The following is a 16,360-nucleotide window of genomic DNA, read 5'->3' on the forward strand; positions in this document are numbered from 1 at the left end:
CAAGTCTGAAATAGTTACTGCAAGTTTTTTTTTTTTACTACATTAAAAAGGTGATTAGGTTATGGTCTTTAATTATGCCTTCTTATTCACATTCATGCACAGAGGATGCAATACTGTATATTACAATGGAATGTTACAACACACATTTGCATTGGATTTTTAACATACACAAAAAAATCAATCTCTCAACACAAATTAGGTTTAGAAGTGTTACATTATACTTGGACATAGATAATAAACAGAAACATAAAATTAGAGAGTACTTCCAGAATGCCACTTTCTGTCCCTCGACAGACATGATTAAATATAGGATGAACTGGCCTCAAACCTGAACTCAGCGGTCTTGCTGGCACATCCGAGTTAAATAAGAAGAACATAAGAAAATGTACAAATGACAGGAATCAGTTACTGATTCATCTCAGAACTTTGTCAAGTTGGATGTTAAAGGATCTAAAGCCAATTCACCCTCAAATATGGTGGAACTTGGCACTTTAACAAAGATGAACATGGAATTAAGAAAGATTTTTTTCTTTTACATATCTGTCAAAAGGAATCGAAATGTTACTATTTAATAGCTTGTTTTGGTAACACTTAGATGTTCCAACAGATACTTTGTATTATCAAAGTTTTATGGGTCCTGTAGACTTATAACTTACCGTTGCTGTAAAAAAAAAAAAAAAAGGGCAAAAAGAACAAAATCTTTCAAATAGCATTTCATTGTTTTGTTGGTTTTATCTTTTTCATGAGGTTTTCTATTGCTTCGGAGTTTATTAGGTTTTTCCTTTAGGGATACACAAATGTAAACAACAAAGGCTCTGAGTGGATTGTCCAACTCCCAGATGTACATAATCCCTTAAAAATGGATAACATTTAAGGACTGGACTGTTCTTGTGAGAAGACCTTTCATTAAAATCATTTACATTCATTTGAACAGCTGAAGGTTTTCGATTTTGTTGAATGGTGTTCAGAATATGCCTTCCCAACCAACCAGTCAGAGACCAAAACTCATGAAAAAATATGAAAATATGTCACTCTGCTCTATACACTCATGAACTCATGTTAGAATCACAAGTTTTATAACATGATAAGTGGTTCTCAAAATAGAGCTTCAGTGTGATACGTACTGGAGCACTATATTCCCATCACCAATGCTTATCACAATCATAGAGGGATAATACAACTCTTCATTGGAGCACCAAAAACACCACTCAGAACCATTAGAACAGGGTCAAGAAAGGACAAAATAAAATACAGCATCTTCTCAGTTAGCACAGGTATTCATTTAATTTTTAAGGATTCATCCAGGCCATTCAGTCTTGACTAATGGAATGATTCAGCATAAAGATTGTGATATAGCCCTAATATTTTAAAATATGTTTATGCGCCATCCTGGGGGAAAAAAAACTAACTGCAGAGTGGTAATTGAACCTGGTTACCTACAGGTTCATGGCAAGACTTGCTCAACTGTACAAGAAAAACACACATTGCACCTGTAGTTAAGACAAATGTAAAGTGATACAAATATATTGGTCTGACATAACGTTGAGTTGTGCACCATAAACAATGTCCCTGAATGAATGAAAATGACTCCGGCAGTAGCATTGATTTCCTATGGTGTATAACTCACTTTAATGCAAACCCTTTTTTTTATGGCTAAAAAAAAACTAAAATCACTGCACATACAAAAACCAAGGACCACATCTCTTTCTCCCTCTGTGTCGTTATGGACTTCCTTATTGGTTTTGAAGGAAAGTGTTTAAAGTCCTCATTGTCACTACACATTACCAAACATACTCTGCCAGGAAGTTGGAGGTTTGAACTTACTATAACATCTCAATATACACCTGAAAAGTGCAATACATATGTAGGGGATAATGCAATCCTGGGAATGATCTGCACATTTAGATTATCTCTGATATTCCTCTGACTGTATCCTTGCTGACTATGACTTAATAAATTGAAGTCAACATCCCTGCAAATAATAATGTGTACGGATACTCCTGCTGAGAGTGTTGTTGTGATTGTGTATATTCTCACCAGATGGAGAGCTCCTTAACAAGGGAATTAACAGAAGATAAAAAGGTTCTACGGAGAGTTAGGAAAGAGCTTTTTACAGTGTAGTGACATGCAACAGATCCATGCAGCTGGCTCTGACTGCAGTTATAAACTCACGCAGGCTCTGCCTTTGTTCTGGCAGTGGGGGCGTTCTGGATCACATCTCTCACTTTCATTTGTTTAGATTGTGCCTTTGCCAGAAATCCCCCAGCGTGAAGTGAAAATATGCTTCATTATAATAACAATACAGTAGAACCCTTTTAAGACAATGCCCCCAGTCCCAAGCGCAGCTTGGTTTTTAGACAGGTATTTACTGTTACCACTAATAACACATCTTTGCCCCTGGATCTGGGCTCAAGTTTAAAGCCTTTAAAAGACATTTCTCATTAATATGTCATCATTCTCTCAAGCCCCTTATAATCTTACATTTTGTAGACTTTGACTCTGGTGATAATTAATTGTGCCACCAGCACAGTACCTGCTTGTGCAACTGTTATTAGGACAGCAGCGCTACACTCACAGTCTCGGAGAGAATCAGACTATTTCACCAGTGCATGTGCAGTGATTTTGGACTAATACATTAGTTTATTCTGCTTCTCAAAACCATTGTATAATTAGTTTTCCTTCTTCACTGTCAAATAATATTACTGATGGAGGGATCACAGTTTAGTTTCTTGATTTATGAAACTGCTCTGCACTGTGCAGCTTGTGCAAGACTAATGGTGAATGCTGATGCACTCTCAGAAATTGCAGAGTATTCAGACAAAACCAACCTGTGCCAGTGCATGCCTCCAACAAACCAGGTCTAACAGATGAAACACAAACACTTTCACACCCGGGAATTTACCAGCACGGTCCTGGGAAGTTTAACCAGAGATGCCTTTCCTTGTCAGTATCGAGTCCCAGAATCATCCTGCCGCTGTCAATGCCACGTTAGATACCGGATTTGTATTGTCCCTTCATTGTTTACATACATTAGAGTAAATCAGCAGTGCCCAACCCTGATTTACTGTACAGCTCCGACCTCTTCAAGTTGATATGTTAAGGACAGGACAGAGATCACGCAGCAATGAATATCATGTCCAGTCATGTTTCTATTCAGGATCGGCTGCACCACAGTGGCTAGTGTGGGTCCCCTGTACAGGTGATGCTGCGTTCGATTCGACACAAAGGAACCCAGGTGAAAAGACACTCCCACAGATAAAGTAGTGCAATTAATCTGACCAGTCTGTGTGAAAAGAAGCTAGCGGGAGTATCCCGTCATCCTGGGTGCAGTCACAGTGAAGGGGAGGCTACTTCAGTTGAAAAGAATGGAGTCTGGGTCCTGATTTACTACCTGGGCCATGTGTTTTAATATGTCCTTTTTTGTGATAATTCCCAGAAGGCGGCTGAAAGGAAGCAGACATTTTTTTAAATTAAAAACAAGGTCTATATACATACGTTCTTGCAAAATTGAAGCGCATGAAGGTCACCATGGCCTTAATCTACAGTATGTACAATAACAGCTCATGACAAATGGACAAGCAGTTTACTAAAGAATACAACAAGCTGATCCCAAGAGAACTTCACTAGAGTAGCTAATGAGCCCTGAAACTTTCACAGTACAGCATGTGGCATGATTACTAAAGACCATGCAAAGTTTAATCAAATTCAGAATCGATATTAGCCCCTCTTCCTGGTATTCAAGTGTTAATTCCCTTAATCTGTCCCAGTCACTACAAACTGTATACTGTGCTATTAAGTGTACCTATGTATGAAGAGGTTCTTAAGATGCGAGTAGCAATGTCAAATTTGAAAATTAAAGATAATTAGTCCAGCAGATAAACCGTTTGTCAGCATTGAAAGATTTGTCTAAACGTATGTCTACTGGTCTATTTCATACTCCATAAAAAAACAAGCATAAATAAATCAGTGTTAAATTGGTGAAAATAATCCACTGCAGATTACTTTAGACACAGATTCACCACTTGAGTTATTTATCCCAAAATATTTGCAATTCAACTGATATTCATTCAAAACGTGATTGTCGAATATCACTGAAAACATAAAAAATGTACGTCACAGATCTCAGGAATTAATTACAAAATAAGTGTTGACAGCTACCAGTCACGCAAATGAACTCGAAACACTGACATTTCGATGACATAAAATACTGATTTTCAAAGTGATTGACTTTCAGAGAGGAAAACAAGCAATTGACTAACAAATCCACAGTTAAGACAAATTCACATTTCTTTGTGTGCTCAACTTTATTTGCTCGCTTACCCCAAAGACTTAGAGTAGAAGAGGTTGTGAAACAGACAACATTGTGGATCTCAACATTGTACAGTAAACTACAGAGCAATCAGAGCCCATGTAGGAATGCAGTTTCATAGACGTCTCTACCTTGTAAAGCTTGATGATCACCCCACCCCACCCCACTCACTGAGCCCCTGGGCTGCCTCTTACCCATTGTGAGTGACCAGACACTGGCGCAGGCCCAGCTTGCGGAAGATGTCCACCACAATCTCCATGGCCGTGTGGTCGGTGACAGTGAAGGGACTCAGGTCCATGACTTTGCGCAGTTTGAGCGTCGCTGGGCTGCTGGGAGGCTGTGGTGGAATGTGCTCTGTGAAGTAAATATCTGAAGAGCTAACAATACCATCCTGCCTCTTTCGTGCATTTTCTGTAAAGAGAAAGATAGAGGAAAAGCTCACTTTATATACAGTACTGTAAACAAAACCGCATTGTGATGGCACTTGCTGAGATCAATGGACTGGCTCTGTACAATTTTCTGTAAAACATCTTTTAGTCTCTCGTGCCTGAAACAAATTTCCTGCTTGCTTGAGACTTTTACTAACAAGATCAATTTAAACTTGACTGGAATTCTGGAGAAATGTTAGCGTTGTGCTATAAAATGTGGCTATGTTAGTAAGGTTCTGTAGCAATAGCCGGATTGAAACACTTAGTTCCCTTTGGCTCTCTTTTAGCTGTCTGCGGACTACCCAGTGGAAGTTATGCAGAAACCAACAAGTTCACATTTCGCACTTGCAAATGTATAAAGATCCATCAACATATTTTTTATTTTAAACTACAAAGATAAAACAAAGAAAATAATAGTAATAATTATTTTATAAAACAAACACAAATGCCCTGAAAGCTAAAGTTGTACTCACAATCATTGCAAAAGCCATTAACTAATTTTGTTAATTTTAAACATGATAAATGTGAATCTCTCTTACTCCACTCATTTTATAAAAGGAACAATCAATACTGAGTCTGTGTACAGCTATGCTAACAGAGGTATAAGAGCCTGCCTCAGCCTACTTGCTCAGCTCACAGCTCAGAGACAGTACTTGACCCAAATCAGAGATTTATTAAATAATTTAAAAATTAAAACTAGAAATGGGAGTTTTTGAACTGGGGTCACAATGAAAGGGGACTGGCATATCATATTGAATGGATACGTGAAAAATCGATATGTAATGGTTAAAACAATGTGAAATTAGCAACGAGTTTAGCTTCACTGGTGCATAACTACATAGTTTCAGTCTTTTTTTCAGCAGGGACAATGTTGTTTCTGCAACCCACCTACTCAGGCCCCACAGGCCAGTTTTCAAATCATTATTTGTCAAACATCAATACGCTTAAGAGGCTAACTTGCATGCTAGATGTTTCATTTTTAAAACTAAGCAAATAGCCCTTTTTATTGTAAACAGTGGCTTTACTACGTATGTGGTAAGGCATCTTTAAAATACCGGTATATATACACTGCTAATGGACTGCAGATCATTTATATTTAACATACCGATGAACAAAATGCAGATCATCTGGTTTCAAAGCCTTATGGCAATAAAGGTTTTAATGTTTTCTGGCAGCAGCAAACAAAAAGGTTTAAGACACCACCTCAGTCATGTGAACAACAAGCAGGAATGTGTGGAAGACAGGGCACAGGAAGGGGGTGAATACCAAGCTGGTGGTGCATGGCGTGGAAAGGGCCAGTTCTGTGCAGCTCTTATCTAAATAACTGTGATGGGGCCAGACTGAGCTTCAATGGATAAGAAGATTGAACTGGAACACGGTGTATAGAACCACACCTTTTTGTTTAGGCAGAAGCCTTACTTGATCTTCAAAAAAAGCCTTTTACCAGACAAAGCTAATGTATCGCCTTTATGCACATATTGCCCTCAGGCTTTCTCTTTTTAAATTTAGATGAGTCATAATAAACTGGATTTAGACTGTATAAAAAGAACACAGAAACACTGCAGTGTTTAAAAAAAAAAAAAAAGACTATGACTTTACCTTTACCCGTGTTGTCCATATCGCAGCAATATATTTAATTGTTTTGATATTTGTAGTCATCATAGATAAATAAACTAGGGAATTAGTTTTTTTTCACTTTTCCACTGTTTTGTAAACTTAACCAAGTGGTATTTAAAAAATAAATTACATGTATTACAGTTTTTAGATGTAACTTATGCGAGCCATCTTGCTAGTGTCAAATTAGAAATAATACACAGTTTTGTTTTCCTCCCAATCACCAAATGTCTCCCCAAAACATTCACAGATACACTGTAGAAAGTTGTATTTCCCTCAGTTATGTCTGAGGACAATTTCACTTCCCACTGTACAGTATACAAGTAAAGGGAAGCAGGGACATACAGAACTGGGAAATAAGCAGAACAAGGGTAGCCCACATCCTAAGACCACCCCTCTGTATACAGAAAGGTTTTGGATGACAGTCAGGATTTTTACTGGATTTTGTGTTTAATCTGTCAGGTGGAACATCCATATATACAGCTCTTCTTTGCACATGCTCCCTACCTTGGAACTCTATGATGCAGCACACCTGAAGAATTAGACTCTTACCTATTGATATAACAAGATCTCTTTTCAGAACGAAGCCAACCAGCCTCTGGGACTCTCTCGACACTACCACGGGGAAGCCACTGTACGTGGTCTCACTGATGAGAGTCTCCACGTCCTCCACCTTCAGGCCGTCCTGTGTGAGCACGGTCAGCGGCGGGTCATTCCTGCGCGGCCGCATCACATCCATGGCCAGGGTCTTGTGTGTAAACTCCTCCTTGGCCTCCAGGAAGGGGTATCCATTCAGACGTATGTGGGCGTCATAGATCCCCTCTCTGCCAATCGCGTCTGCCACCCACTTGCTGGTCATGGCCGCAGCCATCAGAGGCACAATGTATTCCAGCCCGCCGGTCAGCTCGAACATGATGACCACCAGGGACACGGTCATCCTGGTCACCCCACCTGGGAAACAAGATACCGTCAACTACAGTCTTAAATGAACTATATCAACATTGATAGAGGGGAAAAAAGGATAGTATACAGTCTGACCGATTTTTGCAGATCCCCCACTTCCCATTTCTTCCAATTGTCTCACTCACAGCCCACTTCTGTTCATTTCTGAACTGAGCTTCCTCTAAACCGGCAGCTCTACCATAGTAAAAACACTAAATGCAAGAGAAAGTTGTGTAAGGCTGATCTGATTAAATAATGGCTTTAGACAGCAAAAGGTCAAACCATCAGTGGATATTCTGAATTTAAGCATTACTGTATATACAGTAAAAGTCAAATCTACTAGACCTTTGTCTTAAATCTGACATAATAACTTTGTTTAGTAAATGCACGATGTGGAAAGTTACACAAACGCAACTTCCTTCAAAAGTATTTAAGTGGTAAAAGGGCTACAGGAACAGAATATAAGGAAATACAAACCCCTTCAGCAGTAATACAACTTCAACAGCTGGCACTCCATTCCTTTTTGGAGGGGAATAGCAGAGTTAGCAGAGTGAACTGTAATTTAAAGATCATTCCCAAGAGCTGGATCTGTTAATGAAGATATTAGCACCTGGGGCCAGGGAGGGAGAAGACACTGAATAGACTGGGTACTTACCAAGGCATGCTGCTGCTCCCACCATGGCATAGAGCCCTGGTGTGATGCAGTCTGCCCCCGGGCTGCACCAGCCTTTGAAGATGACCCAGTCGTGGTGGTAATAGGCCAGCTGTTCCATTCCAATTCCCAGCAGCCTGCCCGCTATTGCACCCACAGCCAGGCTCGGGATGAAAAGTCCTGATGGGACCTAAATGCACAAAACAGAAGAGACATATTTAAACCAGATCTATGACAACTGCAAACCCACCCTTTCTATGTAAATATATACAGGGGTTAGACAGGGGTTGGGTAAATAAACATGTACCCCCTGTAGGTCACTACTAAAGCATTTAAACTAAACAGGTGTGGCCCTGCTACTACATGCAACAGCAGGATGTTATAAACAAAAACTGCAGGCTGCATTCCAGATATTGCTTGTATATTAACAATATAAGAACATTTACAAACAATGAGACCATTCCACCCATCTATGCTTGTCCAGTTCCTGGTCTTAAAGTATCCAAGTGATTCTGCATCTACAACAGCCCATTCAATACCCTGACCCTCTGTCTGAAGAAGTGTTAATTTCCCTCTATCTATCTGTCTATCTGCACTTAATTTCCCACCGTGTCCTCTGGTCCTGGTTTCTGCGCTTTCCTTCCAGTACTGGTCAGCGTTAACTTTGTCAAGTGCTCACCTTCATGCCAAAGGTGATGATTGTGATGAAGATCTTGAAGATGAGCGCCAGTGCGAGCTGCCACATGGCAGTGTAGACGTTGGGGCCGGCGGCGCGGTCGTCGGTGGTCTTGGTGGTGTTGTCGTTGATGTAGTCGCAGAGCTTGGAAGAGTCCAGCAGGCCGCAGTCATTGAAGAGCTCTGATATGAGCTCACTGGTGCTGATGCGCGTGTAGTCGTTGGGGAAGGCGATGATGGCTGTGATGGCTGTCACCACCAGCACCTCCAGCACGGGGTAGCGGCCCAGCTTGGTGGTCTTGCGGCGGCGACACCAGGCTATGTTGGTGCGGATGAAGAAAGCCCCCCACAGGCCCCCGAAGATACCTAGCATGATGAAGGGGATGAGCTCCAGTAGGTGCCAGGGGGCGTGGAACTCGACATAGAACAGCACCAGCCGGCTGTTCCCAAACGGGTTGATGGAGCGCAGGGTAAAAGCTGCCACCAGGGCGGCGAAGAAGGACCTCCACAGGGTCTTCAGGGGGAAATAGTAGCTGACCTGGAAACAGGGAAAAGAAATCAGCTGCACATAATGGGCTCAATTTTAATGATCTAAACACTTGCAAATCTAAAAATACATCCCCCTTTGAACTCTATGAACCCTGCTGATGTGTTGTTGTTCCCCTCCCCCACCGTGACATTTTCTTTCCCATTTTTTAACCCAGTATAATGCCACATTAAGTTGAAAACATTACAAACACCCTACCTCCTCCAGGCTGAACAGGACTCCTCCGATAGGGGCACCGAAAGCCACTGAGACTCCAGCCGCTGCTGCTGCAGACAATACCTGAAATAAAGCAATTGAATACATTTTACACATTTTGCAGAAGCCGGGATTTGTAAATAGACATAATAATTTGAGCCATCCCTTCATTATTGCAGCAAAAAGATGTGTATCTGTATAAAAGTAGGAATAATAATATATCAGCTACCAAACTCCTGATCATTTTGAAGCCTGACCTACAATTCCATAGCTTTTTAAAGCATATTGATTATTATTGTTGATTATAATTTGGTTTATTGCAATGCTTCTCATAGAACAGGAAAATAAAGTACATCATACAGAGGTGCTGAACTTTTGCATTGAATCTACACCTAAATAACTAAAGAAGTCAGTCCAAGCCTCCCAGAGTGCCCCCCTGCCCTCACCTCTCTCCGCTTGGCCTCATTCTTACTATACTTGGTGAAGAGGTGGCAGAGAATGTTGCCACAGCAGCAGGCCACGTGCACCAGCGGTCCCTCCTTGCCCAGACTGAGCCCCGACGACACAGCCAAAACCAGGGTGATGGTCTTGATCACCAGAGTCCACTTCCCAAGATACCCCCGGATGATGAAGCCACTCAGAATGGTCTTAATCTGAAGAGCAAGGTGAGCAACAAGGCTCTGTAACAAACATTCTGCTAACTCTCAAACCGTTTGCACGTTAGATACCATCATGCACGGATGGCTTGAAATGACATTATTAAATTCAAACTGTACAACACAATACTATATATTATCTAATGCTGGGACGACCACAGATTTCTCATGTTTGAATGCTTAAATTGCTACAGTAAAGAAATACAGTATAGCAGGAGTAAAATGAACCCTGTCTATTTCTTTACCAGCGATGGAGAGAAATACTTTTCTGTACAGTAGATAGTAGAACTTATTTATTTCAGACATCAGGTAATACATTATGAATAAATCTGACTACTCGGATGGAAGGTTTTCAGTACACTAATGTCAACAAATTATGTCTGATCGATTATATGTTGCAGCAATAGTACTAGATATAAAACAGGACAGCAATACAACATCATTGTAACATCAGCAGGTTATTCCCCCCACCCCACTCCTGCACCGAGAAAGACCTCAATGGAAATACAGGGCCCACTTGATAGTTTTACAAGTAATACATCGAGCAAGAAACCTAACTAAAATCTGGTCTGTTCAGAGCAGATGACTGTTTTTATAAATCTCTACAGGTCTGTGTTTTGAACTGACATTGTAAACACATTAGAACAGCGCCACCTACTGGCAGTTGTAGGTGCATTCTGTTAACATCTCAGTCCAACATTTTACTGTAAGTTCACTAAATAAAGAACTGCATATTTAGCCCTTGGCTCTCTACCCTGTGTTACAGGTGAAAAGACCCCACGTGGTCTTACTTGTTTTCTATGGGCAGCCTAGGGCTCAGGTGGGGTTCTATTACATGCAACACAGGAAGTGAACTATTGTGTGCTGACACAAATTGGCTTCACCAGAATCATAGTCCGGAAAATGTATGCAACATGACAGCAGATTTGTGACCATGACGTATTGCTTTGGTTATTCCACCTTTGCAGTAACAGTGCGCAGGTACCAGGTCTTACCTCTGGGATTCCAGACCCACATGCATAAGGAGCAAAAGACCTGACGAGGGACACAGCCAGGAATGAGAACAGCAGGGCCCAGATGACGTACATCAGGTAGTTGACTATGTAGGCAAACGCTCCCTGTAAGACGGAAAGAAAATATTTAAGCTTCTGAGATTTTGTCACAAAAAACAAAGCAGCCAGGAGCACAATCAAAGGTAAATGTTGTGCAAGTTTGAACAGTTTGTAAATTTATTTGCAATAATGTGGAATGTTTTAAGTCCTGTTTATAAACATTCCCAATAAAATTGATTAAAAAAAAAAAAATTTGAGATATTTTCATTTACCTGGCTGTTTAGTGGAAACAAATGCTATATTAGAAAAGAAAAACTAGAGCCTGACACCAAATGAAAGATGTCCACAATTACTTTGTGTACATGAAAATGTAAACAACAATATGCTATATTAAAATAAAATGTACAAATGGCTGAACTTTGGAAGAATGTACTAAATAGGTAAAAAAAAACAAACAAAAAAAAAACACAAAAACAGCAGATGGCGCTATATGTAAATAAAATAAGTTTGGAAGTTGAAAGCACCTTGGCTGCACATTGGGGAATCCCAGCCAGCCTATGACACTGTATGATTCTCTTATGATATGCTTGTATTCTGAAAGGCACTCACGTCCGGCTGTCCGACAATGAGCTCGGCCCAGCTCCTCCACTGAGGGCACTTGTCTCTCTCGATGAACGTGGTCTCATTGGAGGTCCAGCAGCAGTGCTCGTGATTGAACCAGAACCCAGAGAGACACACCCCCTCTTTCAGATCCGTCATCCAGTGAGCAGAGATATCGATCAGACCAGCAAGGGAACCTTGAAAAGCACCACGCAGTAACATGAAAAATAGACACTCCTGCATTAGCTTGATGAATACATTTGAATGTGCATCACGCATTTCATTGGGATGGAATTATTTTTACTGTTTTATACCCATTTAAAATAAACTGTGGTCAATCACAATAATATCTATATTATGAGAGGGAGAGAAACAGATTTTTATTCCTGTTGATATTTCTCATAGTTTTTGTAAATCAGATTTTGTAATACCGTGAATTAATTACTTATACTGTAAATAAAGTTTAGGCGTCCCTGACAATTCCTACCTGTTATAAGGTGGACATATTTCAAGTCATAATACAATAATTATATTTTTTATTATTTAGTGTGCCCAATTATTTGACCCCCTGATTTTCTACCCAATTTAAAATGTCCAATCATTTTTCCCCTCACTGTAGCAATTCCCCACACAGCTCAGGAGAACTGAAGGTTCAGTGGGCGTCCTCCGATCCCACGACTGAGACAGTTTCTTCTTTTACACCCAGGAACTCGAGAGCGGATGTCAGCGAGCTACAGGCCCCTGGAGAACAAAGACCAGCCCTGCAGGTGTCTGCTTTTGAGCTCACAGGGCGCTTGGCCAGCAGGGTTCGGCTGTAGCATGATGAGGAGAAACAGTCCCTGCTGGTTTTGAGTGCGAGAGCCAATGCGACGCTCCCTTCAGAAGCCCCAGTGAAGACTTGCGACTTCGCACAGCCAGAACGTGAACTTGCGCTGTACAACTCTTCCAGATTTATTATTTACCGGATTCTGCCGAGTCAACGCCCCGGTTTGAACAATTGCACTCCCCCTTTCCCCAAACTGTTAGCTGATTTTCACCATTAATTTCACGTCTTTAATAACCATGCGCATATAATGCCCGAGGGGAAATATCACGGCTCACGTGAAAAACTGCCCAGAAGTAGTTGCTCTGAGCATTAATGATTCAGACAACTACTTGTATAATCAATGATGAAGGTTCAGATGACAGACGTGGAGTTTGGTGGTTTCGGATCAGATGATACAGACTCGGCAGTCTGATTGATTACACTTTCCTGTTACGCTACAATGCATATTTTAGATTATTACATATTTTTTTAGTTTAGACACTCCAAGAGCTTGTAACAGGCATTTTTTTGTAGTGAACATTTCAATGCTATAGTGCTACTTTGGATGTTAATTTATCACGTTGTGTTGTTTTTTCACACTGGACACTGCAATTTCTTAATTATAGAGATTATGTAAATCCCTTTATTTTAGTGGACTGGAAATTTCACGTGTTTATATATATTTTTAAATGTAGCGTATTTTATTCTATCGTTTTTCACCTACGTATGTGGCTTTTCATTATGTGCTTTTGCATTGCACACTGTAGCTTTAAAGTTTAATGTTTGCTTTGTGAAAATATTTGAATGACAAACCATGGACATAGTGCAGTCTCTTTGAATTGTATTACACCAGTCAATAAATATGTTGGTACTGTTTTGTACTGCGCAGCTAATACTACTGTAGCTTTAACTGGAAGACTTTACGTACTGCGATGTGGCTCCTGAACTGTTTTGAGTTTGGTTGTGTCTTGGAACTAGGGAGAGAGATCGTTACCTTGAGGTATGTTGAGCAAGTGTCTTTGAGCTCTGTATTCTAATGCTGTAACCAATAGCAATAAACCTGTGCCAAGGAAATAAAGAATATTGAACAGAGAAATCTTGTTTATATACTTCATGACCATGGCAGGCTCCTCTGAAGAGAGCACATAAAATTTAGCGGCCTACACCTGTAATTCAGCCCTTGTCTGAGTCAACGCCCCCCCATCCCCACATTATTAACCTGGCATTTGGGCTCTGTAGTGGGGAGGGGGGGGGGTCTAGAATGGCTCCTGTGCGATTCCTTTTAGTCATATTGACATTGGGGTTTCTTTAGCCTGTAGAATAATGTCACCCTTTGGGTGCGGAAGGCTCAAGCCAGTATTTATTGAATATGGAACAGGAACTGGAAGCAAATAAAAGACTAAGACAGATAATGAACACGGTGATTCGTAAACCCCCGGCGGCACTCTCCAGCAGGTACTCTGAGACGCAGTCAATAGCAATAGACACATGAGACACGAGCTGCGGCCCTGCTTGGAATTTAATCTGCATGGTCCCGCCCCCACTCAACATGAGCTGCCACTCCACATTCGTGCTACTCACACTCCCCAGATAACCCCCACAATCACACTCGGGCTCTCGACACCCAGCCATTCAGCATTCACTCCCCCCCCCCCCCACCCGATCATAACTAACATCTACCCCCCTCTTTCACCCTAAAAATCAACAATACCCTCAACACACACCACATTTGAATGTAATCTTTGGAAACTAAGAATTTCCACAGGAATATAAAGCTGTGTATTTCATCTGAAAAAAAAAAAAATCACACAATAAGGCAGTTAAATAGGATGCCAGGCAAAAAGGAAACAACTCTGATGTTTTCTTGTTCTACAGGGTGAAACTTTGAATACAGGAAACAGAAATGACATGGTGTTTGTACCTGCCATAAGACCAATTAGGAGCATCAGCAGCCAGCCAGAGAAAGCATCGCTCACACTCTGTAGAAGTGCCCATGTTGACTCTTTGCTTTTATTTGCAATCTGAAAAAATAAGCAAATAAGGCAGATGAACTCAATTATTTAGGTACAGTACTCACTGCACATTACCTCTACTGAACAAACACTATCGTGCTTCACAATGCTGGCGATGCTGTGCAGGTACAGTGACCATTCCTGACCTGCTCTCTGAATCAACAATAACAGCTTTTATTATGTTATTGAAAAGTGACACTTTCAGCACTGCAAATACTGAGCAAAGTGTAGCCATAGAGAACATACAGTTCTAAGAAACCCAGAGCTACCCATACTCTCAGTAACTGTACTAAAGAATGTCCTAAGAAAGTTTCATCACTTTTGGAAAAGCAATTATATTTGTAAAACCCTAAAGTGCAAGTCTTATGTATGCATGTACCTATGAATGGGTGCCTCAGTGGGGGTTTAAAACTCATATGTACTAACTATAGAATCTCCATATTTTAAACTACGAAGCTATGTGGGTGCTTAAAGAATCCACTAATCTATACCGTAATTTAAGCTCCTGGTTACACATTGAGAACATTTAATGTTTAACAAGAGAATATAAAAGTTCAGTGCCATGATTAAGATGGACCTTTGGGTTCTGATAAGGATTACATTGCACTGAAAAGACTACTTTATTGTTTTACATTAGATGCAAGAAAAATGGAATGATTAGGAGAAAGGGTGAGAATATATTTGTACAGCAGTAAACGAGTAAGTTAATAACATACATTCACCCCCACGGCTGCTTCAAAATTAGAGCTGAATGAATAAGCTGATGACCATGATATACAGGTGATTAGAAAGCAAGTTTACCACATCAATAATACTCAAAAACTTAAGCTAAATATTATTATTTTTTTTATTTTTTTTTTTATTTATTTATTTTTTTAAATTTAGTCGTCGCCAATTATTTTTACCTAATAATTGAGTTTTTCACCCTAATTTAGCATGCCCAATTATTATCTGTATCCCCGGCTCACCGCTCGCAACCCCCCCGCCGACTCAGGAAACGGAGGCTGGAACACGCGTCCTCCGAAACGTGCTCCTTCCAAGCCGTCATTTTTCGCACTGCAGATCCACAGCAATGCTACCAGACCTATAGTGCCGGAGGACAACACAGATCTGGCAGCTCCGCTGCAGAGCCACAAGCGCCCTATCGGCCACAGGGGTCGCTGATGCGCGGTGAGCCGTGGATTCCCCTGCTGACCTAAGCCCTCCCTACCCCGGGCAGCGCTCAGCCAATTGTGCGCCGCCCCCTAGGAACTCTTGGTCACGGTCAGCTGTGACATAGCCTGGATTCGAACCAGCGATCTCCAGGCTATAGGGCACATCCTGCGAGGAGCGCCTTTACTGGATGCGCCAATCGGGAGCCCCTAAGCTAAATATTATTAATACCAAGTTCAATGATAATTGGATAAGCGGTTTTCCAGACACATGGCGAATGTGAATGTGTAAGACCCGTAAGTACACACAATCTGTCACCTCCACTATATCCCCTCATCCACAGAGCAGATAACAACATCAGAGTATATTGAAATACGTGTTTATTAGGAGGACTTCTTTCTGCATGCTTCCATTAAAAACTAAAACATTTTTCACTTCAATTGGTCTAAAGGGAAAGCGTCAAAATGGTACAAGTATTTCAGTAAGACACTTTTCTCGCCACGACTATTAATGTAACATTAAAACCATTGGTTGATCACCATGACCTACTGAATATCCATCGTATGCACATGTCAAAATGTACGTGTGCCACCGTGACCACACCATACACCCCCAGATTCTGATCCTCACAATAACCTGTTGTAACAACGTGTTTTCATAGTTGGAAAAGCAGTGTAAATGTAGGTGTGACATTCAACCCTATTGTATTGTATCCATAAGC

At 40.9% G+C, this 16,360-nt stretch overlaps 1 protein-coding gene across 5 annotated transcripts in view; it reads right to left on the bottom strand.

The window, feature by feature from the left end:
* LOC117430669 (H(+)/Cl(-) exchange transporter 5) overlaps positions 1–16,360 on the bottom strand; it is a 37,341-nt gene that overhangs the window by 1,521 nt on the left and 19,460 nt on the right. For 4 of the 5 annotated variants that reach the window (XR_009308978.1, XM_059001466.1, XM_059001467.1 and 1 more), the window contains 9 exons: positions 14,397–14,496; positions 11,680–11,867; positions 11,014–11,136; positions 9,809–10,015; positions 9,366–9,446; positions 8,625–9,158; positions 7,949–8,135; positions 6,904–7,302; positions 4,504–4,720 (listed from right to left, as the gene is read on the bottom strand). Coding sequence is in view for 4 of the 5 variants with exons in the window: in XM_059001466.1 (XP_058857449.1) it covers positions 4,504–4,720; positions 6,904–7,302; positions 7,949–8,135; positions 8,625–9,158; positions 9,366–9,446; positions 9,809–10,015; positions 11,014–11,136; positions 11,680–11,867; positions 14,397–14,496 (2,036 nt within the window). In the remaining variant the exon portion in view is untranslated. Of the gene's footprint in view, positions 1–13; positions 3,444–4,503; positions 4,721–6,903; positions 7,303–7,948; positions 8,136–8,624; positions 9,159–9,365; positions 9,447–9,808; positions 10,016–11,013; positions 11,137–11,679; positions 11,868–14,396; positions 14,497–16,360 lie in introns of those variants that run through there. The other variant, XM_059001465.1, reaches the window with a different exon arrangement.

The sequence above is a fragment of the Acipenser ruthenus genome, chromosome 26 (genome assembly GCF_902713425.1).
Source record: "Acipenser ruthenus chromosome 26, fAciRut3.2 maternal haplotype, whole genome shotgun sequence".
In the NCBI taxonomy this organism is placed as follows: domain Eukaryota; kingdom Metazoa; phylum Chordata; class Actinopteri; order Acipenseriformes; family Acipenseridae; genus Acipenser; species Acipenser ruthenus.